Genomic DNA, 25468 nt, shown 5'->3' with positions numbered 1-25468 from the left:
GAGACGCGAACGAGGTTGCACTGGTTGCAAGTTGAAATTTGGCACGCCATAACCCAGGGCATGGCCATAACCGCTGAACTGAACGAAACCGGAACAGAATACATAGCACAGATAACCCGGTGGTGACAGTCCAAGGAACTAAATAGCTGCTCGTACTTCGGAACCACCTACCGCCATGGCAAGTGAACTTCAGGACCTCTTCGGGAAGCTCCGAGACTCCTCTGAAGCGGCCGAATACACCACAATAATTGAGCTTGCGGACCGAAGTAAGGCGTGTCTTCGTACTATTGACTGCAGTATTCCACTGTGCTCACAAAAACTTTGTCCATAGTCTTGAAGCTTTCCAAAGGGGACGTCGATGCCTTTCATGCCAAGGTGGGTCGTCGTATAGCTCACGGTCCCCACCTTTACCACTCCTAAATGTAGAACCACAGATCGTAGCCCTCATTCGCTTGGAGCAATATGCAAAAGCGTTGGATGTGCTGAAAGTCGTTCCGGCAAACCTGAAGAAAGAATTGATCTTCGAGAAAGCATACTGCGAATACCGAGCGAATCACCTCGACGAAAGCCTCGCTACCATCCAGAAGAACTTGCCTGAGGCGACTCGAGTTTTGGGGCCGGGTGGCGCACGCAGTCTGCGGCACCTCGAAGCTCAAGTGCTCTATCGATTAGAGGAGTACGACGAGTGTCTCGATTTATACACTATTCTAGATAAGGATGCCACGGAGGAAGAGCAGGTTGAGCTTCGGGCGAATATTGCCGCTGTGAGGGCCGCAGCCGCAAGTGCTGGAGTTGCATTGGCCGAAGAGATGGACCTCGATGAGCCTCTGGACTCATACGAGATGATGTACAACACGGCATGCAAACACATCGCAAACGGGCATCTCGATGATGCTGTTCCGCTGTTGGACAGTGCCAAAGCGGCATGCCGGAAGTCCCTTGTGGAAGAAGGATACACAGAACAAGAGATTGCCCACGAGCTCGGAATCATGGACCTTCAGCTGGCGTACATCCGCCAGGTTCAAGGAAAGCACACCGAGGCGGCCCGACTGTACGATGCAGTGTTGAAGGTTCCCGGGAATGATATGGCCGTCACGGCTGTGGCCTCGAACAACCTCGCAGCATTGAAGCAGAGCCAGGACGCCCACGAGGCGGCCACTCTACTGAAGAAAGGCGCATCTTCTTCGGGACTTCAGCACAAGCTTAACAAGTCGCAACGCAACGTTATTGCCCTCAACAATGCTTTGTTGTCTCTTTTCATGAAGAAAAATAGGGATGCGCGCCACAGAGCGAAGGCTGTGCTGGAAAAGTCACCGAACGACGAGAACGCGCATCTGCTCCTTGCCGCGATCACTTTTCAGGAGAGCAAAACACCTGCGAAGGCTTTGGAAGAACTCAAGGGATATGCCAAGACGTTGCCGGACGCGTTGGGGATCCATCTGGCGATTGCACAGTTGTTGATCGGACAGAACGATGTCAGTGGTGCATTGAGCGCCCTTTCGCCAGTTGTCGAACGGTCGTCCTCGGAACATAAATACCGACCTGCTGTCGTGTCCCTGCTTGTCTGGCTATATGGTCAGGCCAACGAGGCCGACAAGGCTGTACAGGTGCTTCAAGCAGCTTCAAAGTTCTGGCAATCGGAGAGCAACACCAAAGTAAGCCTTTGTTGTGAGCATGTGATGTTGTACGTAGTTGCTGACCACATCCGCCCATCAGCATGACCCCGCGAGTCTCAAGCAACGAGCCAATCTCAAACTTCGAGCTCAACAGCCGGTCGAAGCCGCCAAAGATTTCGAAGCGATCGTCAAAGAAGACCCGTCAGATCTGGAAGCCGTCGCCGGACTCATCACAGCTTACTCCGAATTCGAACCAAGCCTGGCTGAGCAGTATCAGACATATCTGCCGGCAAACGCCCGAAGCAAGCCGACTGACCAAGATATCGAAGCGTTGGAAGCTCTGACTCTCAGTAAGGCGAAGAAGCGTAGCCGGGAAGGGGACACGGACGGTCTTCGCAAGATTGTCAAGAGGAAGCGGAAGCCGATTTTGCCCAAGAACTTTGATCCCAACGTCAAGCCAGACCCAGGTTTGTGACATTTGTTGAGTTTCTCGATAATCTTTATCTCTCACACGCTGCATTCTTCCAGAGCGATGGATTCCCAAACGTGACCGGGCTGCATTCGCGAGGAAAGGGAAAGGGAAGAAGGACATTGGTAGAGGGTCTCAGGGCGCTGCTCTCGTCGGAGGAGGAATCGGTAAGCGGTTTTCCTGTCGAGTCGCACTGATGGCGCGGTGATGGTGATATTATGTTTTCGATGTAGGTGGAACCGGAAGTGCCAACATAGGTGGTAGCGCTCGAAGGTAAGAAGCGTTTTGCTTGCAGAACAGACATCATCCCGGACTTCGGCTGACCTCTTCTTCTGGTCTCTTAGCTCCGTAACGGCGAAAGAAACGCCACCACCAGCAAGCCCGGCGGTGCCTCCTCAACCAGCTCCCGCAGGACTCTCTGTCGGGCCTGCAAAGAAGAAGAAAAAAGGAAAGAAGTAGAATAGAGCAGTTTCGTGAGAAAGGTGTATGCTCTGAATGCTATTGATTTACAAACCCCTGCAACTATGGGATGCATATTTGCCCTCTATAGCGAGACTAGACTACGCCGATATCTACTCATCGCCCAAATATCATCTGGGTTCAGCCGAGTTGGTCTACTCCATCTCAACCCTGACGGTGGTCGATCGTGAAGCTCCGCTCTCATGGTGGGGCCGCTCCGCTAGCCTCGTCCCACTCGGATAAAAACTGTGCAACATAAGCCTGCATAAACTCATGGCGAGTCTGCGCCATTTCCTTGCCTGTCTCCGTCCGCATCCTGTCTTTCAATGTGAAAAGTTTCTCTGCGAACGCAAATCAGTCAATCCATCAGGTCGGCGCAGACGTTTGCGGCGATTGTAACGTACCATAAAAGTGGTTGATGGCCGCTCCTTTGTTCTGCTTCAGCGCGTTATCGTACTCGCCCTTCGTCAGTTGTTTCGCTGGCAGCTCTGTGGGATCGTGCAAAACGCGACCCCGGGCTCCGCTGAACGCCATACAACGTGCGATGCCGATAGCTCCCATCGCATCTAGTTCTGAATGTGAAGACTTTTGTTCATGACTGGCCTCTGCCTTTCCGACTCTGAATAAGGCAGCTCTCACTGTCGGCGTCCCGGACGATGTCCAATACAAGGTCAAGGGCCTTTGCTACATCGTCCTTTTCTGCCTCCGGAACCCCATCGCTTGGGGCCTGTAGTTCTTTCCTAAAAGAGACATTTTCGACGACGTAGCACACTTTGCCGGCCACATCGCTCGGGACTTCATTTTGGTTCAGAAATTCCATGAGCACTTCTCTGTGCGTCCGACTGCTGTGATGCCCCGTTAGCGGTGGTACTCTATCTCCCTGACATCCACATAGGCAGGCGTCCTACTCAGTCTGATACTGAATGATGGTCGTGGCAAAAGCGTTGGCATGGGCAGCCCAGATGGAAACCGGGAATTCAGAGGCAGCACCCCCCCACCTTCGCGTCTCCAACGTCGTGCAAAAGAGCAGCCAACTCCACCAACGACAAATCTATCTCCACATCAGCATTCCTCCGTTCGTTGCGAGCAATATGCAAAGCAAGATGGCGAACTCTGTCCACGTGGCACCAGTCCTGTGGAAAAGGCGTTAACAGCACTCATCCACGAGACCACAGCCAAGGGAACGGGCTTGGCATAACCGTCCTGTGGGTGCGGAGTGTGGACCTACGTGAGACGGGTCGTTGTTCGCCATGTGCTGCTTGACGAAGACCTCGGCCTGCGCTATAGCGGCCCTGTCAATGACCGTTTGTGCTGACATGCTTCCGAGCCTGCACTTGGGAGATGCGACCGGCCGCTAGCTCGCGGGGTCGAGGTTGCTTATACAGTACAGTATGTGGGAGGAGGTGCCACGCGAGAGACCGGCAGAACACTGACGCAGGACGCTCAGGACGCGTCAAACCCCTTGGCTGGCCCTTGGCTGTCGTTTCGCTAGATAGTAGATAGCTGAGTAGATAGGGACACTGGGAATCTCGTTAGTCCATTCATCCGCGTCACTAATAAGATGGCCTCCATAGTCCCACCACGATACCCGCTCAACTGGGAGCAGGTCAGCGTTCCCTTTCGTCCCTATCATCTCGGCATTCTTCCCGAGATGGCGGGGCGGAGCGTGCACGTCGGAGTTCCAAACCCAACATCCTTCGTCGCACTAACACTCCTTCCTCGCACGGTAGATACGGCACATCGTCGATACAGGACAGTGGGAAAAGTTCTCTCGGGAACAGAAAGGTCCGTGAACATGTCAGTCCCGGCTTTGACCGAGCACAGTTTCGTTAACGCTCCTCTTTTGCGTTAATGTCGAATACAGTGATCGATGACTACGTGATATGGCGGGATAGCGTGCAACGGACGTACAATGCTGCTGCAGGTGTGAATCATCTCCTCAACGTTGCGAGAGGGAACTGTGGCTTGGGAAGAGCTGAACGCGCCCGTTGTCAGATCAACTCCGCATAGAGATCTTTGGATGGGCATCCGAGCTGGATCCGGCGACGAATCGACTACGGGCGATACCCGTACACAGCACGACAACCGTCCCGACGCCAAACGGGTTTGTCGATGCTCTCTCAACCGCGCCTGTCGTTCCAGTCGTCGACAAAGTCCTCAGGCAAAACTTCTACCCATACTGGACGACGCCGGCAGGGGAGATCACGCATTATGTGCTATGGTCCGTAGAGGAGATGTCCGCAGAGGAAGTGGGAGCGTTTTGCGAGCAAGAGAAGCCTGGATACGAGTTTATCTATTTCGTAAACCCGCCACATAGAAAGACGATACCTGAGATACATCATTATCACGTATTCACTCGACTGAAACAACCTACTAAGTAGCGTGGGTGCGGAGAGACATTTGATATCCAGGGACTAGTTCCCGCATGTAATCTAGATTAGGAAGAGTTCTTTTCTCTATCTGTAAGCAACCTGGTCCAAATGCGGACAAAGCCTTGTCTATCGGCCGTGATGAGAGAACGCGTTCCGAAACATAGAGCAGAAAGGGGGGCGTGATGTAGTCGGAATCCTTCCGCCTTTTAGGTAGGAAAGTGAAGTAAGTCATTGGACTGCTCTGCGCCACCTCCACACATTCTGCGTACCTCTAATGGAGCTAATGTGGGGACGTCAAACCGCGACAAGACCGGATGTGCCCCGTCGGCGTTAGTCAGGGGCTCGGTTTCGCCTACTTGCTTACGGCTCTGCAAGGGATAGTCATCAATACGCGTAGTACCCCTGGTGAATGCTTAACCGTGATGCTCACCGTCTTTGGCGGCCTGTTGAGCTGCGCCAGCGAAAACTCCCATAGGAAGAGCCGCAAGTCCTCTGCCGAGCCCATTAACAATGGGATTCAAGCAGGAGGAGACAAGTGAAATAGGCACATACCTCCGATGGAAGCGAATCTATAGCTATCTCTATTGTCATGTGGTGGCATGGACTCAAACGCCACACCGCTCACCCACGACGAGTGTCCATGACATCGGGCAACGACGCCTTTACCAATCTGCCATATTGTGACGATATCGTCCTGGCCGCCGGTCAATATGTATTTCCCATCTGAAAAGGAGGGCTGTCAACTTGTATGGCTTCTGAAACTGGGAAGACGTTGCAGCCCAACTAACCGGGTGAATAGTCTATACAGGTGATGCCGCCGTAATATGTGCGATATGTCTCCACTAGTTTCTCCTGGACGAAATGAATGATGCGGAGATGGCCATCGAGTGAAGCGATGGCGACATGTTCTGTATCTGGCGAGAAGCAGATGGCTGTGGTGCAAGGAATCGATATCGTTAAGATCATTCCGTCCTCTATGATCGAAATCGCACCTGTCTCAGTCGAATTACCGCTGATGGCCTTCCTCCCCACTTGCCAGTACCCGCACGGATTATGCTTGCCCAGTTTGAATGGCCGTATGAGAGAGAAAAGCCTGTAAAAGAGTCAGTAGAGCGCCATAGCCCGTTAACAGATGTGCTTACTCGTTATCGTCCGCGGCTGGCGGCGCGTATGACGGCGCGGATGACGGCGCGTATGCACTTGTAGGGTCGTCTTTGTCCTTCTCGAAGATCACCACACTACAAGGCCGCAGTGAGCACGATTGTACGAAGACATTCAATTCTGATCGCGCCAACCTTCCATCTTCGAAGCCGGCTACGAAGCAGTTATCTCGCGGCCCAGGCTGGGAGAAAGGGTCGTTCAGCACCACTAGTAGCATCTCAAAGACGGTCGACACCCTCACTTACAGGCATCCACTTGACGGATGTCACACCACTGCGGTTGACAAGACCCTGCGAAGTCGCGTAAGTACGATCCATTCAAGTCGTCGAGTTCTGGAGAATCATACTTGCTTATTCATCCTGGCAAATTTCCCTGGGACTGGAAACCAAGCCAGGATGTCTCCCGTATCAAAACCTGGAGAGGTCGATCCATTTAGCTACTTTTGTTTCAACCCAGTGTTGCAATGCCATAGTCACCAATAATCGTTTGCAGTTCCTGAGAGTTCACCATGTAACAATCGACGGCAGTAACAGACGCATCCCTAAAGTTCAGAACCGCCAGCGGTTCCTATTCCACAAACCGTATCAGGAATCGCTCGGCCGCTTGTACAGGACCAGCCACTCTACCTTGCTCTTACAAGGAAAATCAGTCAAGGCAACTGTTCGGCCCATGTTCACCAGCATAAAGCACAGCTCGTGTCTGAACTCCAATATGGTTGCCAGCTGCTCTCGTGCGATCGCTCTCGTGACGAAACTCGTCGACGTCGCTGTTTTGCTCGTGGTGCCCTTTACTTTCTTGCTTTTGCTTTTGTCTTTCTGGATGAGCGAGAAGCTGCCTTTGTCGTCACCGTTGAAAGGAATGTCCACGAACCGAGGCGGCGCCGCGAGAAGCGTTTCGAGCGCCGGTGGGTTGATGAAGGTCCCCACTTTCTTGGGGTTGGTGAATGTTATGGTGCATGTCTCTGCTGCATTCTCGGAGTACCTGTCCAGCCGCAGCTCGCTCGTGAGAGTAAACTCCCCGTCCAGGCTGTGGAAGCTTGAGGCTACGTCTGGCGCTTGCATGCCGCCAAGATGAGAAAACTGCAGGTTCTGTTGAGAGTACAGGATGGCTGGAGCGAGTTGTATGTCATGACAATTGGTCCACAGAGCCCCAGGGAACGCACGGGCGGGAAGAGGACAAACCCCTACGCGAGCCTTTGGACACTTTCGAGCTTTCGACAACAACTGCAAAGGACACATCGCGGCGAAACCTTGCATACAAACTTCAACCACGGAGCTAACAAGGACTGTTCTTTCCTCGAGTCCGCTGGCCTGCCCTTAGTGAACTAGCCTCAATGTTCGGTATGTGAGCGTACCTTTTGTGGTATTCGTGCTTCCTTTCCGGCATCGCGACTAACCCTAGATCACCACAGGAGGGCAATTCGGTCAACAGCAGCCAGCAGCTGGCGCTGGAGGCTTCGGTGGGTAGACCTCCGTCATTAATAGGGCCGGACTGTCTGTATCTGATAAATTCCGCTTCACTCCAGGTGGCTTTGGAACCTCGCAGCCAGCAACGACTTCAGCGTTCAGCTTTGGCACATCCAAATCAGCAGCACCGACCTTCAGCTTTGGGGCAACGTCTCAGCCAGCTGCACAACCTGGCTCTTTAAACTTCGGGACGTCGCGGCCACAGACCGCTGGCACGACGGGTCTCTTTGGGGCGGCTCAACCCGCAGCTTCGACCGGTTTTGGAGGGTTCAACCTGACGAGCCAGGCCCCAGCGCAGGCTCCCGGGACAGGATTATTTGGGCAACCGGCGACATCAGCACCTTTGTTTGGGCAAGCTACCGCGTCTACAGCGCCGGGCGGTTTTAGTTTCGGTGCGCCGGCTCCAGCGGGCGGATTGTTTGCTCAACCTACGAGCCAGGGAGCTGGCACGGGCTTGTTTGGCGCGTCTGCTGCACCAGCTACTGGTCTTTTCGGTGCGCCTGCGACGGGAACGACTGGGCTGTTTGGTGCGTCTGCTCCGGCCACTGGAGGTTTTGGGGCCAGTCAAGGGGGGTTCGGTGGTTTTGGTCAACAACCCACTGCACAACAGCAACAGCAATTACAGCAAGGTATGAGCCCACTGCGGGTCCTTTCGGAAAGTCTCCGTTTCTCAACAGTCCTATCCTCATTGCAGCGCCGCAACAACCGCAAACTTTGGGAGAGCATCTACAATACATAGCCACAGCATGGAACCCAGATAATCCGCGGTGTCAATTCAAGGTTCGTCGCTGACGATCCGCCTCATTCATCAACACGACTGGCTAATCTTCTTGTGGACAGCACTACTTCTATAACATCGTACATCCCAGTGAAGTTCGGAATTATGGGCCACAGCAAGGGGAGGACTTGGCCCTTTACCAACAAGCGCAACGGGACAACCCTGACCCCAACTGGTATGCGTCGCTTTGGTCGTATATTAAGGGTGAGGATGGATACTCATTGGCAGCTTCAGCATGGTACCGGTTCTCGCGATAGGGTTCCGAGACATTAAGAAGAGGATGGAAATGCAGGATCAGGCGTATGAGGCTCACAAAGCAAAGTTAGAGGTGAGCATTGTTCGTTCGGAGAAAGACTTGGTCACGACATCGTCACCGATCGAGTTCTAATTCGCTCGGTCGCATAGGAAATGGGCGGAAAGCTAGCCGAACTGCAAAGAACGCACTTTCTGGATACGTCTGCGAGACTCGAGGAGTACAAGCGGAGACAAGCCGCCTTGGTCGCCAAAGTCCTACGGGTTCGCATCTCCTTCAACCACCACGTCATCCCTTCTTTACACATCACTAATTCTTCCCCACAACAGCTAATGAAACAAGTGCAGCTAGTCCGCAACCGCGGCTACTCGATACGAGCCGAAGAAGAAAAGTTCAAAACGCGTCTGGAGGCCATGGAGCGCGAATTGCAGAAACCCTCGGTGTTCCGCGGACGGTTGAACGAGATCTGGGCGCATTTGCAGCAGAATAAGAGCTCGAAGCAGTTTTCGCTGACGGGGGGTGTCGATACGAGTTATCAGATTGCGAATGAGCAGCAGCTGGGGTTGATGTATCAGGTGAGGGATGTCCGTGCCCGTGCGTTTTATCATTGCGGAGCCTGTTGTCTGACCACCGATTGCATCGTCACTTTTTTTTTCCGCGCAGACGCTTGCGGGTCATCAAAACGGGCTAGCGGTTTTAACGGAAGTAGCGCAGCAAGATGCAGCGGATATCGCAACTACGTTTGGCGCATACGAGGAAGCTGGGGTCCATAGACGATGACCTCCTGAACCCACTGAAGTTCCGTAATAAGTTATTTTACGCATACCCACCCTCCAGATAACACCAGCACTCTGTTTATTGTATATATGTATATAAATGACCGCGGTCTGTGGACTGGGGGAAATCTAACAATGGGAGACTGATGTCCTATTGATACGTCGCCGGAGTATGGGGGGTTTTACGCCGCTGGGACCTTGTGAGAACTCAACATAAGCAAGGAATAGTACGCCAGAGCAGCTAGTCCGTCGCGACGGCACCCGTCCAACGCAATCGGGCAGCCCGTCCGCGAGCCTACTTACTCCAGTCCCGCCGAATCAGTACCATTCACCGGCAAAGATGGCCGTATGAGCCACACCGTCGTCCTTGATGAAGCCGCGATACATCCCGGTGGTGTTGAATGGAAGCGTCACTGCGTGGCGATAGCTTATGAGCCCGAATGATGCCATAAATGCAGTGCAGTTCAACGGAATAGCTCACCTCGCCCCTGTCCGTCAACGGCAATGACACCACCGGCCCCCCCAGCCCCCTTCAAAGTCTCATGCACAGTCGCATGCGCCGCTTCCTGCACAGAAACATGCTTTCCGCAATACTTCATGCGCGCAACAATGTCATGCGCCACAGCATATCGTATAAAATACTCGCCATCACCCGTGCCCGAAACGGCAGCGTAGCCGTTCTCCGCATAGGTGCCAGAACCAATCATGGGCGTGTCGCCGATCCGGTATGTGTACTTGTTGTTCTTCCCACCGGTGGATGTTGCCGCTGCGAGGTTGCCGAATACGTCCACGGCACAAGCGCCTACTGTGCCTTGCGGGTACAGATCGGGGACTTTGCTCTCGTCAGTTGCGGAATAGGAAGTGATAGCAGGTTCCTTGTGAGAGGAAGCGAGGGCCGGGCCTTCGCTTATATGCTGCTGCCAGCGGTGTTCCGTGTAGAAGTACGTTGGATCCACAATCTCCAAACCGTTTGCGTCGGCAATTTTCTCGGCTTCTACGGAAGCAAGGAAGACGTGCGGAGTTGTGGTTTTGATGATCCGCGCCAGAGAGATTGGGTTTTTGACCGTCGTCAGCTAGAGATGTTGTTGCCGTCAGATGCGGTGTTGGGTTCGCTCAGGCCATATGTCTTGACACCACTTCGGGCCCCTCACCAGTGTAGCCGCCCCGGCCTCAGCATTCCTTCCGTCCATTATAGAAGCCTCGCAGACGTTCTTGCCGTCACGGCTGAAAACCGCTCCCTTTCCTAGATGTGCCAAATGCCTCGTTGATAAGTCCTAGAATTGAGTGTCCTGCATCGTATGTAAAAGCCAATCCTTGCCTGCATTGAACAAAGGACAATCTAGGCAATGGACAGCGTCTCAGCACTGCCCGTCGCAAGGTATGTAAGAGTGCGGGGCACATACCCTCAAGCACGCGCACAGCAGCCTCTACCGCCTCCAAGCTGCTTCCAGACGCTTTCAAGACGGCTGAGCCCGCGTGTAAGGCCTCCTTCAAGCCCAGGACATACTTCTCCCTCACGGCGGGTGGCAAGTCTTCTGGGGACATCACTCCAGCACCTGTGAGGGAGGGGATGGTCGCGTGAGAATGGGGTCATCGCCAGCAGGAATACAGCTGGCGGCGTACTAACCGCCGTGGATCACTAGAGAGAAGTGTGAAGGTTTTGCCTATGTGTGGTGTGAGAAAGGTGAGAAGGTTGGCTTCGAAGATGGCTTCGTTTGCAGCACGAATTGCAACCGGACAGACGCACCATTGCCGCATCTATCACGGGGCCTTCTGAGACCACCGCAGAGGTAGTCGAAAGCGTTGACCTCTTAGGTTTCGTTAGTGCGTTCCCCATCGTAGTTGTTTGCTCTCTTTCGTGCGTGGGAAAACTGGGAAGGTTCAATGCAGTGCGATGGCCAGAACGGATTCTGCTCACCTGTTTGTCACACCTGACAGACCTGACGCGTACGGAAAGACGTTAACATAAAAACTTGTTAAAATCACGTGCTCTGCCTTTGCACTTCCGACCCTGGAAGTTTCGAGCTTCATGTCACTTTTTGGTCTACCCCGAACTTTTACGCAACCATGGCACCAGCAGCAACAGGACGGAGGCACAACCAAAAGCGGCAGGAGCACTCGTTAGTGTTCTGTCCAGACTGCGGGTCATTGCTGGATGCGCCCTCAGGGGCAGAGGACCATGTCACCTGCGGAATTTGTGGGGGTGTTGTCGTTTCTGAAGGTAGGCTTCGGGAAGAAAGCTGCCGGTGGAAGAGGGTCAAACGAAGGGGTGCGGCCTGCTGTGGGCACGCCTTGGGAGTGGGGTTGCTAATGTCGTTCTTCATTGAAACAGCTTTCGAGTCAGTGCAAGTCGTAACAAAAAGCCGACCAGACGCATTCCCCGACCGACCAACGATGAGGAAAAAGCTGGAGGAGGAGGAATCAGGGGACCGGACGAGTCAACATCTGAGGGACGGGGCTACGGTATGTCGCTCGAGATTTGGTGTCTGGACCCTCAGGGGAGGGTACGGGAGAAGGATTTGCTGATGAAGCTCGATTTGATGTGGATCCGCAGATCAAAGAGAAATGTCCAAAATGTGACGCACCAGAGATGGTATTCCACACAGCGCAATTGCGGTCCGCTGATGAAGGGCAGACTGTGTTTTACAGTTGTGTGAAGTGCGGGTACGTAAACTACAATAGAAGCTCTAACATCCAACCCACCATCTGAGAGACTGGTCAATTTTCCATCAACCAGGCACAAAGAACGAATGAACTCATAGACAACGCTCCGAAATCATTATCTATTCCCCGGCGGCGAGATCCGACGAAAATATCTAATCTACGGCCATTCCCGACATATCTGCTACATAGCCACCCATGTATATAGGCACACCACGCGCGAATATTTATCTTGCTAGAGATCCAGATGCTATTGGTTCACTGGTCGGCCCCTCGAGGAACAGGCCCTCCGCGGACGGTCTGCAGCTTGCTGACGTATAATGATAGAAACGAGCACATCCTTGCGCTGGGGCCGCGGTGATCCAAGTCAAGCGGCGAACGGGATCCCCCACCAGAGCCCTACCTAAACTCGAATCCATGTCTCCAATCTACATGCTCTATCCACCTCACTTTACGCCTAAGCTCTCCAGCTGTTTCCGCAGATCATCCAACTCCTGTTTGACGGCGGCTTCTCCCTCCGCTTTCTTAATCTGCGTCAGCTCCATCTTCTCCCCAGCGGCTAATTTCTGCTTGATATCCACGATCTGTTTCAACTTCTTCGCTGCGACTTTTTGTTTCTTTTGCAGAGCCGCGATGGCTTCTTCGGATGCCCCGGCAACGGCGGGGATGAATGCGGGCGCTTCAGGGGCGGCTGGTAGTGCGTCCTCCTGTACAACACCAAAGAGATGTGAGGAATAAGAGCAGAAAAAGCGGGTGGAACACACGAAACGTACCTTCTTCTTCGCATCACGTTTCTTCTTGTTCTTATTTGCCGTTTTCGATGCGTTGTTATTGCTATCCTGCCGCGCAGGCATTCCAGGCACTCCACCACCACCTCCACCATTCGCCTGACGGCCAGGCCCATCCGATGGCGGCGTCGACGTTCTGTCTGTGAAAAGCGAGGGTGTCGGACCCCGGGCCCCCGGTGGCCTGTAGACGCCCATGGGTTTCGCGGGGGCTGGAGGCGTCGCCGTACCGGATTGCGGCGCTGGAGAGAGGTTCCGGATCTCTGGCCAGTTTTGTGGCGGGCTGTGCCTCCATCCGACCTGGTACATCTCCTTCACGTCGATGGCGTGCACCAAAACGCCCTGGTAGTGCCATATTTTGATGCCGTTGTCGACCTTCAGCCGTTTGTAAAGCGTCGCGGTCATGATGTGGCGACCATCGGGAGACCAGTCGCATGTGGATGTGTTGGCGGCGTGTATCGTTGTGAGTTTCTTGAATGTTTTCCGGTCCCAAATATCCAGGTCACCCGCCAAATTGCCAAACCCTCCGATGAACAACAATCGACCGTGGGCATTGAATTTGACGGTGTTTCGGGCAGCCTGGCCGAATTCGTAGATCGGGTTTGCACGGTGGTCGAACAACGTCGCTTTTGCGGGCATCGAGCCGTAAACAACCACAAATTCCTTGGCATTTGGGCTCCATGCGACATCGTGGACAGGTCCGGGCTTGTCTGTGGTGACATACATGGTCAGATAATCAGCCATACACCTCTGATCGCCATTCGGGATGAAACCTTCGTACCTAGCTCTACTCTGCAGCCAAAGCTGCCAATGGTCGAAAGGAAGTACAATTGCGTCTCTCCATAATATGATTGTCCAGTGTTGTCCACATCCGTGTGCGTGAACACAATAACGTTCGTTCCCAGCTTATCCCAATGGAACTGAACGCTGTCCGCTCGGTAAAAGGACTTGTGCGATAGCGGAGTGCTGAAGTTGTCGACGCCATACAGAGTGACCGCCGCAGGACGCCCCTTCTTCTCCGGAACGAACGCAGCGACAACAGGCTTCAACCCCGGTGAAATGGAGAAGTCCGTAACTCCTTCCACCTTCAGGCGTGACTCAACGCCCTTCCCAACGTCTTTGGCGTTGAAAATTTGGACCTCATTGGTCGCCAAACGCGCGAAGAGGGCTTCGTCCTCCGTCCACGTCACGTTCCAGCCCTTCTGGTTCTTCTGTGAGAACCCAGTAACCCTTTCGCCAGTGGCGACATTCCAGATCGCCAGGTTCTGGTGCGCCGGAGCTTGCGGGTCTGCCTCCTTCACGAAGCGCTCCCAAGTCGATAGGTAGCTTCCTTGAGGAGAGAACTCGATCTCAATGACGTTCTGCAAAGGAATCTCTCGAACCAGCTCGTTGCTGGACGCGTCGAAAATCTTCACATGAGCTGCCAAAACCCAGGCGATATAGCGACCTTTCGGGCTGTAGGAGAATACTCGCACGTCGTCGGAGCTGCAAAACAGACAGTGGCCGTTCAGCTCCAACCTTCGGGAGGACAGTAAAGATCATGCACTCTACCAACCTAGAGAATCCTTCAACCGCAGCATTGCGCGGGGGTCCGTCGGCAACGGAGAAGCCGGCGTTGCTTCGGACTGCAGAATAGGATGAGTGAGCACGGGAAGGAGTCTCGTTTAAGAAGCGAACGACAGTGTGAACATACAAGCAAACTGTGCTGGGGGACGAGCGGTGGTCATTGCTGAACTTCCTGAATATGAGTTGCGGCGTTGCTCTGCGTGGACACAGTTTCCGAAAGGACCCGTGTTGAAGTTGGGTTGAGTGGGAGGGCTGCGGCGCTTGACTGTCTTCCTCGAAGTCACCTGCAGGGGAGGGAGCTCTGATCGGAGTCTGCCCTTGTGCTGTGAATCTGGCGAAGTCCCAGAAGCCTGCCCAGTGCCCAGAAGCGTTCTCCAAAAGGGAGCTCCAATCGCGGTCACGTGCCCATCTAATAAAATACGGACAACGCGGACGCCCGTATTGCGAGGGCGATCGCCAGCTAGCTCTCCCTGCCGCGCTGCCTGCCGCGCCAAATGCTGCCAAATGATAGGTTTCGACTCCACCGACGCGCGACGAGCTGACTCAGATAAGAATTCCGCGCTTACGTCGAGCTGCGCTTTCAATGGGGGAAAAGATTCCACTTTCCACCCTCAGGAAGCTTTATGAAGAGTGTCCCAAACGGGAAGCTGCAGTTTCTAATACAGGAGGGGGTGCTAGAAAATACTGAATCTCATTGTATGGGTGGCTTTGTTTGTATGTAGTAGTTTTTGCAACTTGTGTGTCAAAAGACTTTGTTCTATAATGATAAAAAGATAGACCCCGCCGAAGGTCTGACTGACAGACTATTGACAGGCCCCGACTGTTGGAGGAAGAGGGAGGGGGGGGGGGGGGGCGGGCCGGCGTCCAACCTGAGTAACTCACCAAAACTCGGCCACCGTCTCCTCACTTTTCACCGCCTACTGTGGAGCGTCCTTTCCGAACCCACGAAGGCCACGAGTGACATCATAGTCATCAGAGGGAGAGGCGGTTGATATGTTGTGGCGAAATTGATCTCGGATGAGCGCTTTGGCGTGGGGTAAGTTTTGCGTGGGAAACCGGGGGTACGTTTGGCGTGCATTGCAGGCAGGGTGGTGTAAAGGCAAGGAAATCGAAATCGGATGTGACCGTGCCGCGCGTATCACAAAATAGCCATGGCTTTCCACTGAAAAGCCATGGCTTTATGCACAGACTTTGACCGTTGACACCGTTGACCTTCGAGGCTGCTTTGCGACAATGCAATTGCGCGACATACCTGAACTCGAAAGGACATGTGGGCACAAACAGTGCAAGCTAGTAAGGCTGCTTCTCCCACACGCACACATACCCACACACACAAACACACACTCACTCACCTCTTCTCACAGATAAGACTTCCTGCCACCGAGACTGCAATTGCGACGGATGTAATTGCAATGGCCAACAAGGCCACCATGGGCGACAGTGACAGCGACAATGCTGCGGGCATTGGGACCAGTGGGGAAAGCAACAAACCAAACGAAACGAGGGAGATGGTAGCAAAGAGGGTTCTGTTGGGGGGGTGGCTCTGGTGCGAGGGGAAGGGCGATGTATGTTATGGACGACGCGTCCATACCATGCGCTTACCTCATGACAGCATCCCAACAGTCAGTCAATGTCAATTCCCTGTCAAAACCTGACATCTGCCAAACCTCGCAGCCGCACGCAGCCGCGCTACCCCACACCTGCCACTGCCTTCATTTCTCCACGCAGCCGCACGTAGCCACACCTCCCAACACTCGGCGCTTACAAACCCTTCTTCATACTTCCCCACGTACCCGCCCACAGCCTCAGCGTAGCCACCCCATCCCCAGTCTTCTGTTTCTATGCTTCCCCCACCCTTGGCGCTTCTCTTGGCTTCCCTCTCATTCCGTACCCTTCTGCTTCCCCACGCTTCCCCAGCCTTCCCAGAAAAGCATAAATAGCCGCCTCCCCTGAGCTCCCCACTTCCTGATCCCCCAGCAGATCAACACCAGTTCTTCCTAGTCTTGTTCTAGTTCTTGTTTCGGTCTGAATACCATTACCTGTCAACAACCTGCACCACAAGTCGCCTCTATTTCCATCGGCTCCGCCCATTCATAACAGTTTGATCTGCTCAACAACCCCCAGCCGCTGTACCTCCACGCCAAATCACCATGTCCGACGCCCTTCCCCTCACGGCCGAAGCCTGGCAAGCCATGTGCAATGCGATTGACGAACTTCGAGCACAGAATACCACCCTACAAGCCGAACTAGCGCAAACCCAGACCACTGCCCCTGCCACCCACGCCCCCGAACCCAAAATCAGTCTCCCAGACAAATTTGATGGCACCCGAAGCAAGTTCCGTGGGTTCCTCAACCAGATCCGGCTCATGTTCGCCCTCCAACCCAGGCGCTACCCCAACGATCAGACCAAGATACGAACTATTGGCACCTACCTCACTGGCACCGCCCAGGCCTGGCTGGCGCCCCTTGTCGAACAAGACCATCATTCCCTTACGAACCTGGATGATTTCATCCAGCAAATGCAAGCAGTCTTTGGAGACAGCGACAGGATCCGCACGTCCGAAAACAAGCTCCAGAACCTTCGACAAACCCGTGCAGCAACAGAGTATGTAGCTGAATTCCGACAGCTGCAATGCGATGTGTCGTGGAATGACCAGGCATTGATTGCCACCTTCCGTCGCGGCCTCAAAGAAGGACGTCAAGGACTTAATGCTCACGATGCCCCCTACCGCCTCAATCGACACCGTGATGGAACAGGCCATCCAATGTGACAACCGATTGTTTGAGCGCCGTCTAGAGCGAAGCAGGAACCGACAGCCATATGTGCCAGTTACCACTAGCCCCACCCTCATGAGCCCCGACAACCGCCCAGACGACCCTATGGTCATTGACGCTGCTCGTCCGCGAGGACCCCTCACACCGCTAGAGCGCCAACACCGCATCACAAACAAACTTTGCCTCTATTGTGGTAAACCTGGCCACATAGCCAAACTCTGCCCAAACAAGATACGCACGGCGAATGTCGCGGTTAAGGAACCTGCACCCATCCAGGATTTTGCCCAAGTCCAGCTGCAGTAAAGGCCGAGCAGCTGGGCAACACCTGTCCTGGGCCTTCTCACCACGCAAGTACTGCCAAGGGAGAAGCCACAAAACCTTGCTCCGATCCTGGCATCTCCAGCAACACCCTTCTCCTGACCACCAACAATGTCAATCTCCGATCTGAGATACCCTCACCCATGCGGATTTTGGGCCCATCCTCACCATTCGAGTACCCTGTTACCCTGCAGATATCGGCCCAGCGAGCTCCAGTTCAGCTTTCAGCACTACTTGACACCGGTGCGATGTCGTGCTTCATCGACGAAAGTTATGCCCGCAAGCACCGCATCCCACTTGTCAAGAAGGAGGACCCCATTGCGCTTGAACTGGTTGACGGACGTCCCAGCCATGCGGGCTCCATTACCCATCACACCCAACCTTTGGGCATGTGGGTCAACGACCATTTTGAGGAGGTGGTATTCCATGTGACATGTTCCCCGCATGCGCCAATCATCCTGGGGCTTCCCTGGTTTGAGCTCCATGATGTGGAGCTACACTGGAAGACTCGCACTCTTTGCGTCCGCTGCCATTGCGGTTTTGGACAATACGCCTCCTGGGATGCCCTGCCAACAGAACCTAGCCCGAAGCCCTCAAGAACCCCTGAACCTCTGATCCGTATCCATCAAGACGAGATTTCAGTCTCCCTAGCCCAGACACCCAACACACTGGACCCAGCACCCACACCGATCCACGTATCGTTTATCAGCGCCCCAGCTTTCCGTGTGGCGGCAAGGCATGACCAGGCATTCATTGCCTACGCCAATCCGACCAAGTCAGATTCCCAAGCCCTGGCGACCACTCCTCCAAAAGATCCGAAGGCCATCATTCCTGAAGAATACCAAGATTTTGCGGACGTCTTCGCCAAGAAGAACGCGGATACCCTCCCAGAGCACCGACCCTACGACTGTCCCATCGACTTAGAAGAGGGCAAACAGCCACCGTTCGGCCCGATCTATAGTCTCAGCGAGCCTGAAATGCAGGCACTCTGTGACTACCTTGAAGAGAACCTAGCTAAGGGGTTCATCAAGCACTCCAAGTCTCCCGCCGGTGCCCCAGTCCTCTTTGTCAAGAAAAAGGACGGTTCCCTCCGTCTGTGCGTCGACTATCGTGGACTCAACAATATCACCATCAAGAATCGCTATCCCTTGCCCTTGATTAACAGCATCATGGATCGTCTTCGAGGGGCACGCCGGCTCACCAAGATTGACCTCCGGGGAGCCTACAACCTTCTTCGGATCCGGCCAGGGGATGAATGGAAGACAGCGTTCCGATGTCGCTACGGCCTATTCGAGTATAATGTCATGCCGTTTGGGCTCACCAATGCCCCTGGAGTATTCCAACACCTCATGAACGACATATTCCGTGACATTCTCGACGTTTTTGTTGTGGTCTACCTTGACGACATTCTGATCTTCTCAAAAAACCCAGAAGACCACCCCAACCACGTCCGAGAGGTGCTCTCACGACTCCGCCAGCACGGGCTGTATGCGAAACCGGAAAAATGCGAATTCAATCGTGACTCTGTTGAGTTCCTGGGGTTTATCATCTCCCAGCAAGGCATTTCCATGGACCCAAAGAAGACGGCTGCCATTACCGAATGGGAACCCCCGACTGAATGTCAAAGGCATCCAGCGCTTCCTTGGTTTTGCCAACTTCTACCGGCGATTCATCAAAGGGTACTCTGCGATCGTTGCACCCCTGACCACGCTCACTCGCAAAGACTTGCCATTCAAATGGACCCACGCTGCACACCTAGCTTTTGAAACCCTCAAGAAAGCCTTCACCTCCGCACCTATCCTGACTCACCCCGACCCTGACAAGCCCTTCATTGTCGAATCCGATGCCTCCGACTTTGCCCTTGGCGCCGTCCTCCTTCAACCCGACAACACAGATCAACTCCACCCCGTGGCCTTTCACTCCCGCAAATTTACTCTTGAGGAAATCAACTATGAGATCTACGACAAGGAACTCCTGGCTATCCAAGACTCATTTGCTCAATGGCGACACCACCTCATTGGTGCCCGCCACAAGGTCATTGTTTACTGTGACCACAAGAACCTCCAGTACTTCATGACTACCCGTACCCTCAACCGCCGCCAATCCCGCTGGTCAATCTTCTTTGCTGATTTCGACTTTGTCATCACATACCGCCCTGGTACCCAGCAACACCAAGCTGACGCCCTCTCTCGTCGCTCTGAATACGAGCTAAGGGAGGGGGAAGAAGCATTCCGCTCCCAGGAAACCACGATCCTCACCCCTGACCACCTCCGCCTGGCCACCACTTATCTGACCCCACTGGACTCCTCGCTCCTTGACCAAATCAAAGCTGCCCTGGCATCCGATGTGTTTGCGCAAACCATCCGGCGACAGCTTAGGGCCCCCATTGCCCAGCAATCTCAAGAAGACCAAGAACGGATAAAGCGATTCTCCGAGAAAAATGGGGTTCTGCTGTACGACAACCTTGTCTACGTCCCCACCAACAAGCTCCGTGCTGAGATCTGCCGGGGCATGCATGACACGCGTTTGGCAGGACACTACGGCATGTCAAAGACCCTGGAGCTCATCTCACGCAACTACTGGTGGCCTAGCCAGTGGCGTTTTGTCAAGTCCTACATCAGGTCCTGCGACGTATGTGCTCAAGCCAAGACCAGCAGACACAAGCCCTACGGTCTCCTCCAACCCCTGCAGGTCCCTGACCGCCCCTGGGGGTCAATTTCCATGGACTTCATCACGGATCTACCCGCCAGTGATGGGGTTGATTCTGTGCTCGTTGTCATCTGCCGGTTCACCAAGATGGCGCACTTTGTACCGTGCAGGAAAACTGCCACCGCTGAGTCAACTGCAGATCTGATCTGGCACCATGTCATCCGGCTCCATGGACTCCCCGACGATATTGTATCTGACCGTGGCCCACAGTTCAACTCCCACTTCTGGAAACGTCTCTTCGCTCTCCTGGGAACCAAGGTCAACCTCTCATCGGCGTTCCATCCCCAGAGCGATGGACAAACCGAGCGGACCAATCAGATTCTTGAGCAATACCTTCGCTGCTTTTGCAACTATCAACAAGATAACTGGAAGGAACTCTTGTCTTCTGCTGAGTTCTCTTACAATAACACCATCCACTCCGCCACCCAGACAACCCCCTTCTACGCCAACTATGGGTTCCATCCTCGATTCAGTCTGGCTTCCGCCACCACAACCGAATCCCTTAATCCTGCAGCCGAAGCTCGTGCCAACCATCTCAAGGAAATCCATGAACAGCTTGCCACTGAGCTCAAGGAGGCCCAAGGACGCATGAAGCGCTTTGCCGATGCTAAGAGGGCACCTGGCCCAGACATGAAACCCAGGGACAGTGTCTGGCTCTTACAGCGGAATCTCAAGACTCTCCAACCTTCCCAGAAACTTGATCACCGTAAGATTGGCCCCTTCACAATCACGGAGAAGATCAACTCGGTCACATATCGCCTCAAGCTTCCCCCATCCTACAAAATTCACAACGTCTTCCATGTCTCCCTTCTTGAACCACGTTTCACCATTCCGGAGCGAACTGAGCCAGAACCCACCCCACCAGAAGAAGTCAAAGGACAGGAGGAATGGATTGTGGAAGACATTCTTGACTCCCATATTCGACGCACGCACCTTCAGTACCTCATCAAGTGGCAGGGTTGGCCAAGCTCGGAGAACACATGGGAGCCAGTGGAACACCTTGCCCGCTGTCAAGAGCTTGTTGCCCAGTTCCACCAAAAGTACCCCGACAAGCCCCGACCAAAGCCTGCCAACATCAAAACAACATCCGGACGCCGTGGCTAAAGGAGGGGGTGATGTTATGGACGGCGCGTCCATACCATGCGCTTACCTCATGACAGCATCCCAACAGTCAGTCAATGTCAATTCCCTGTCAAAACCTGACATCTGCCAAACCTCGCAGCCGCACGCAGCCGCGCTACCCCACACCTGCCACTGCCTTCATTTCTCCACGCAGCCGCACGTAGCCGCACCTCCCAACACTCGGCGCTTACAAACCCTTCTTCATACTTCCCCACGTACCCGCCCACAGCCTCAGCGTAGCCACCCCATCCCCAGTCTTCTGTTTCTATGCTTCCCCCACCCTTGGCGCTTCTCTTGGCTTCCCTCTCATTCCGTACCCTTCTGCTTCCCCACGCTTCCCCAGCCTTCCGAGAAAAGCATAAATAGCCGCCTCCCCTGAGCTCCCCACTTCCTGATCCCCCAGCAGATCAACACCAGTTCTTCCTAGTCTTGTTCTAGTTCTTGTTTCGGTCTGAATACCATTACCTGTCAACAACCTGCACCACAAGTCGCCTCTATTTCCGTCGGCTCCGCCCATTCTTAACAATGTATGCGAACATGGGGGATGGTTCCACCGACTCTGCTGTATGAGCGCTGTTATCAAGAACCCTTGCTGGTGGTGTGAGGACTGTCGCCCCACCCGATATCACCAAAGAAGGATTTGGAAGGAATTAGAGGGAGGGATTGCAGCAGCGAGGGCAGCGAAGGGGGGCAATGCAGAGAATGCAAAGGGGGCAAACGAGAGAGTGGGGGGACAGTTTTTGTGGGGCACTGAGGGGCTCGCTGTCCTCGGTGGTTGGGGCAGCGAGACCTAGGAGGACCCAGGCTTTGTGCGAGCAAAGAAGAGGAAAACGACACCAGGGGCTCGGGACCTGCAGCAACGAGAAAAGTTCAACAAACTGGTGGACGACGATCGAGCTGGAAGACCACCTTCACTCTCGCAGATTGGAGTTGTCGACAAGCATGGGTACAATCGCCCAGTGGTGCTGGTATCCCCTCGCATCTCACCCAAGCTCGATGCCAAGGCACTTGCTTTTGGGGTGTCGCTCCCACAACAAGTACAGGAGTGGCTTGACAACAAAGAGACAGTAACCATTGTCGCTCAGATTCCAAATCGTGTACAAGGCTGCTTCCATCAAACTCCACCTGATGCAGACTTGAAGCCTCCGACTCTGCTTCTCACTACCGACTCGATCATCTATGGCCTCGACAGCGACAATAAGTTCATCATTCTTGCATTGTATATGCCCAATGCATTTGGCAAGCAAGCAATGAACGAAATGACCAAGTGCTATCAAGCCTGGATTCAAGCCCCTTGGCCAGATTTGCAACCTGTTTCTCGGACAGCAAGTGTTTGCTATACCCATGAGCGAGCTGGGAGTCATCGAGAAAGGTTGTACGAGACATGACGATCGACTCATTCGGGAACCTGGGTTCGTCGTGGACATGGAACTGTCACTCCAGTGGGCGAAGTGACTGGTAGTAAGAATGCTGACAGGTATGATGGTAGATGTCGTTGACTTGATGAAAGCTCCCAACTAATTTTCGAGTCCCTGCAGGGCTCCTGGGGCTGATGCCATTCACCAGGCTTACCTCAAGCATGGTATCGCCAAACTTGCGATGGCTTGGATCGCCTCCCCCGATGAATATTTTTCCAACCGTGACATGATCAAGGGTCTCATCGACTCTAACAAGGGATTTCTCCCAAAAGACGATTGCTGGTCCACCCATACCCACATTTGGAATTCGACAGTCGATTGCCACTTCGATGTCAAGGACAAGGGTTTCACAGCTCAGTACACCTTTGGCGACTTCGGCAATGGGGGAGATCTTGAACTCATCGATGCAGGTGTTGTTCTAAAGCAGGAAGTGGGTACCTTAACCCTGTTCTGAGCCAACCTTCTTCATCATTCAGTGACAGACTACTTGAGCGGCAATCGTTATGTGCATTCGATGTATATGCAAAGCAAAGTACGCAATGCTGTACAGAGGAAAACTGGAGATGTCGAGTCGTAGAGTGTGTTTTTGTATGTACCGTACTATGTATCAAATATATACAAGTCTTTTCGAATCATTTTGGTGAACTGCTATCTACGCCTAATTCTACATGTGCACGTTTACGTGGGGTCATTGTCGGTGTAGAGCTTGGTGTTGCCAAGTGTACAGTGGTTGCGATACTTGCTGTACGCCCAACAACATCGTGATCAACCCGGTGAAGGGAGCGAATGGCATGGTACGGTGTTGCGGTCGTGTTGGCACGGGCCCTTTTTCCCACGAGTGTTGTGACTTTACGGGCTTGAGTACGTGTCTGGCCGGTTGACAACTCGCTCAAGTTGGTGATGTCTTTGCAGTAGCTCTTTTGTTCGTAAGAGTGGCCGCGTGCGACGGGTCGCGAGTATCCAAGCTGGCCAGGTACGCTCATCTCGTGCTGGAAGCGGTGCCAAGGATCAGTCATTTTGCATCTGCCACCAAAAATTGTCACGTGTACCTTGTGGACAATGAGAAGCTTCTTCAGCGCAAGGAAAGCATCGGTTGGGGAGGCTTTGTTGACTTGCCCACGTCCACCTATGCAAACTCCAGAGTGTAAGTGGCGCGATATTATGCCGACGAATAAAGTTGCATACCTTTTCCGAGGATTTGGTTGAATGCTGAAAAGTGATTCTCCACATCATTGGACTGTCGCCAGCAATCGTTGAAGACTGGGGTGCATTTCTCAGGATCGGGAGAGGTTTCGGCATATGTTTTGTTGCAAGGAACGCTTTCCAAGAAGCGAATCATTGCTCTTCGCCCAAAACACAGGATTAGTGTCGCCTCCAACAGTTCAATGGGAAGAGCAGTCTCTTCATCGTGCAGAAGCGCTGGGGGGCAGGTGAGCCTCGAGTGGCGGTATGCATAAGGTGTCTGAGGAAGATGCAACAAGCAGGGTTCCCCGTACATGAAAGGTAACACCTTGTCGGCCAGCCAATCAATCATACGATCAACCCTTCCTTCTCGATCATCCTGCGAAATACCAGACAGATCAAGTGCTTCAAAGAATTCTCGGAGAACATTGCAGAACTCAGCTTCCTTTGCATAACCCGTTGCTTCCAGAATATCTGCGACCTGCTTGCAAAACCCGGTCTTCGCATCAGCATCACACTGATTGTCACGCTTATACCACCAAGTTCCAAACACCCCATCGTGTTCAGGCATTCCCGCGATGCTCAGCCAGGCTTCTTTCCTCAAGTGGGCTCCGAACCCGGATGTCGTAACATGTTTGTTAAATCGCTTCATGATGTGATCCGGGTCTATGGAAATGATCAAAGGAAGGTCCCGGGTAGAAGGGTTCACTTCCGGCACATAAGGGGAAAAAAAAAATCGTCGCCAGATGTCCTCCTCTCAGCCATTCGCCTTTCCACTCAGATACGTGTGAGCCATTCTCGTAATGGCGAAATAGATGTACGATTTGTGTTCGCTGCCACAATAAGCGCCGAGATCGTGGGAGTTCGTCCAAGGTTAACAGGATGTCCCCCCTGGCCTGGCAATAATGTCGACATGCGGAATTGTTGTTCCTGTCGTGTCAGTGCCCAGATCTGGACGTCTCCAGAAGGTTTTGCAACTCAGGGATGCCGACCAAGTCCATGCGTGCAAAAACAGGTAGGTCTCAAGTATCGTCGCAAAGAATGGGGCGCCCTCACTGCGATAGTTTCTCAGCAGTGTTTCCAAACCCGCAGGTAGATGTGGAACAAATTGTGTGCCAATTCCATAGGGCATGCCATCCCACTGTTGAGCACGGGATTGCAGAATATATTCATGGGCCTCTTCCTTCAGACATTCCACGATCTCGGCTTTCTTCCTGCCCTCTTTCACAACCGCATCCAGCTCGGCGCGCCAAATCTAAACATGACACGATGAGTTACTGTTCATTATTGGAGTTGCAGCAAGCAAACCTACCGCAGTAATAAATTCGGGTGGTCAAGCCCCCGTGTTGCAAGAGAATGACTTGCCCCATCGCACGACACTGAGATAACAGGAATTGAGTGCTTCTGGAATTCCTTGAGTAGAACTCGAAGAATTGCGGTATTCTGCTGATGGTTCGGTGCATCCACAAAGCAGGCAAAGACAATCTGTGATTTCAAACGCTGGGAGTCGGGGAAGGTCCAAAGCTGTAATTTCTTTGCCCTCGGCAAAAGATGCAGCCGTGCAGCAAGGAAGTACTCTAGC

At 53.5% G+C, this 25468-nt stretch overlaps 10 protein-coding genes across 10 annotated transcripts; 5 read left to right on the top strand and 5 right to left on the bottom strand.

Moving 5' to 3' along the window:
• The first annotated feature begins 46 nt into the window (after positions 1-46).
• Positions 47-2681, top strand: EV422DRAFT_269307 (uncharacterized protein). Its single transcript, XM_053065859.1, has 7 exons — positions 47-266; positions 332-375; positions 435-1655; positions 1717-2083; positions 2145-2252; positions 2319-2358; positions 2430-2681. Exons 1-7 carry the CDS (start codon positions 176-178, stop codon positions 2542-2544), a joined length of 1986 nt encoding a protein of 661 aa, XP_052921758.1. The 5' UTR covers positions 47-175; the 3' UTR covers positions 2545-2681.
• A 64-nt stretch (positions 2682-2745) lies between these two features.
• On the bottom strand, positions 2746-3862 carry EV422DRAFT_571315 (uncharacterized protein; the record flags this gene model as incomplete). Its single annotated transcript, XM_053072980.1, has 6 exons — positions 2746-2885; positions 2949-3116; positions 3184-3389; positions 3453-3463; positions 3543-3677; positions 3773-3862. 6 exons carry the CDS (start codon positions 3860-3862, stop codon positions 2746-2748), a joined length of 750 nt encoding a protein of 249 aa, XP_052921757.1.
• Positions 3863-4002: 140 nt separating this feature from the next.
• On the top strand, positions 4003-5123 carry EV422DRAFT_269229 (uncharacterized protein). Its single transcript, XM_053065858.1, has 4 exons — positions 4003-4150; positions 4275-4329; positions 4409-4468; positions 4540-5123. The coding sequence occupies exons 1-4, from the start codon at positions 4106-4108 to the stop codon at positions 4923-4925; spliced, it is 546 nt and encodes a 181-aa protein (XP_052921756.1). The 5' UTR covers positions 4003-4105; the 3' UTR covers positions 4926-5123.
• EV422DRAFT_571313 (WD40-repeat-containing domain protein) lies at positions 4982-7138 on the bottom strand (the record flags this gene model as incomplete). Its single annotated transcript, XM_053072979.1, has 12 exons — positions 4982-5119; positions 5186-5284; positions 5347-5408; positions 5469-5639; positions 5705-5848; positions 5927-6009; positions 6059-6154; positions 6212-6258; positions 6323-6367; positions 6424-6491; positions 6554-6644; positions 6704-7138. The coding sequence occupies 12 exons, from the start codon at positions 7136-7138 to the stop codon at positions 4982-4984; spliced, it is 1479 nt and encodes a 492-aa protein (XP_052921755.1).
• Positions 7139-7233: 95 nt separating this feature from the next.
• EV422DRAFT_581133 (nucleoporin complex subunit 54-domain-containing protein) lies at positions 7234-9422 on the top strand. The gene is made up of 9 exons (XM_053073363.1): positions 7234-7417; positions 7489-7536; positions 7603-8172; positions 8238-8323; positions 8384-8496; positions 8556-8649; positions 8727-8837; positions 8904-9149; positions 9238-9422. The coding sequence occupies exons 1-9, from the start codon at positions 7411-7413 to the stop codon at positions 9352-9354; spliced, it is 1392 nt and encodes a 463-aa protein (XP_052921754.1). The 5' UTR covers positions 7234-7410; the 3' UTR covers positions 9355-9422.
• Position 9423: 1 nt separating this feature from the next.
• On the bottom strand, positions 9424-11250 carry EV422DRAFT_543913 (asparaginase). Its single transcript, XM_053071358.1, has 8 exons — positions 11098-11250; positions 10978-11014; positions 10754-10906; positions 10669-10689; positions 10502-10593; positions 9832-10423; positions 9654-9763; positions 9424-9547 (listed from the first exon to the last, which is right to left on the bottom strand). Exons 1-7 carry the CDS (start codon positions 11185-11187, stop codon positions 9669-9671), a joined length of 1080 nt encoding a protein of 359 aa, XP_052921753.1. The 5' UTR covers positions 11188-11250; the 3' UTR covers positions 9424-9547; positions 9654-9668.
• Positions 11251-11417: 167 nt separating this feature from the next.
• On the top strand, positions 11418-12060 carry EV422DRAFT_509432 (transcription factor S-II-domain-containing protein; the record flags this gene model as incomplete). Its single annotated transcript, XM_053068855.1, has 3 exons — positions 11418-11571; positions 11683-11813; positions 11905-12060. The coding sequence occupies 3 exons, from the start codon at positions 11418-11420 to the stop codon at positions 12058-12060; spliced, it is 441 nt and encodes a 146-aa protein (XP_052921752.1).
• An 8-nt stretch (positions 12061-12068) lies between these two features.
• On the bottom strand, positions 12069-14697 carry EV422DRAFT_269177 (eukaryotic translation initiation factor eIF2A-domain-containing protein). The gene is made up of 5 exons (XM_053065857.1): positions 14490-14697; positions 14352-14421; positions 13578-14281; positions 12785-13506; positions 12069-12718 (listed from the first exon to the last, which is right to left on the bottom strand). The coding sequence occupies exons 1-5, from the start codon at positions 14521-14523 to the stop codon at positions 12458-12460; spliced, it is 1791 nt and encodes a 596-aa protein (XP_052921751.1). The 5' UTR covers positions 14524-14697; the 3' UTR covers positions 12069-12457.
• A 7282-nt stretch (positions 14698-21979) lies between these two features.
• Positions 21980-23158, top strand: EV422DRAFT_509430 (uncharacterized protein; the record flags this gene model as incomplete). Its single annotated transcript, XM_053068854.1, has 4 exons — positions 21980-22057; positions 22081-22505; positions 22555-22698; positions 22825-23158. 4 exons carry the CDS (start codon positions 21980-21982, stop codon positions 23156-23158), a joined length of 981 nt encoding a protein of 326 aa, XP_052921750.1.
• A 554-nt stretch (positions 23159-23712) lies between these two features.
• Positions 23713-25141, bottom strand: EV422DRAFT_509429 (uncharacterized protein; the record flags this gene model as incomplete). The annotated part of the gene is made up of 4 exons (XM_053068853.1): positions 23713-23727; positions 23754-23830; positions 23890-24552; positions 24766-25141. Coding segments are annotated over 4 exons (1131 nt in total), but the record flags the coding sequence as incomplete, so codon positions are not given.
• Positions 25142-25468: the final 327 nt, after the last annotated feature.

Source organism: Fimicolochytrium jonesii (assembly GCF_025526975.1).
Source record: "Fimicolochytrium jonesii strain JEL569 chromosome Unknown EV422scaffold_33, whole genome shotgun sequence".
Classification (NCBI taxonomy): Eukaryota; Fungi; Chytridiomycota; class Chytridiomycetes; order Spizellomycetales; family Powellomycetaceae; genus Fimicolochytrium; species Fimicolochytrium jonesii.
This window is presented reverse-complemented; position numbering and strand designations above follow the sequence as displayed.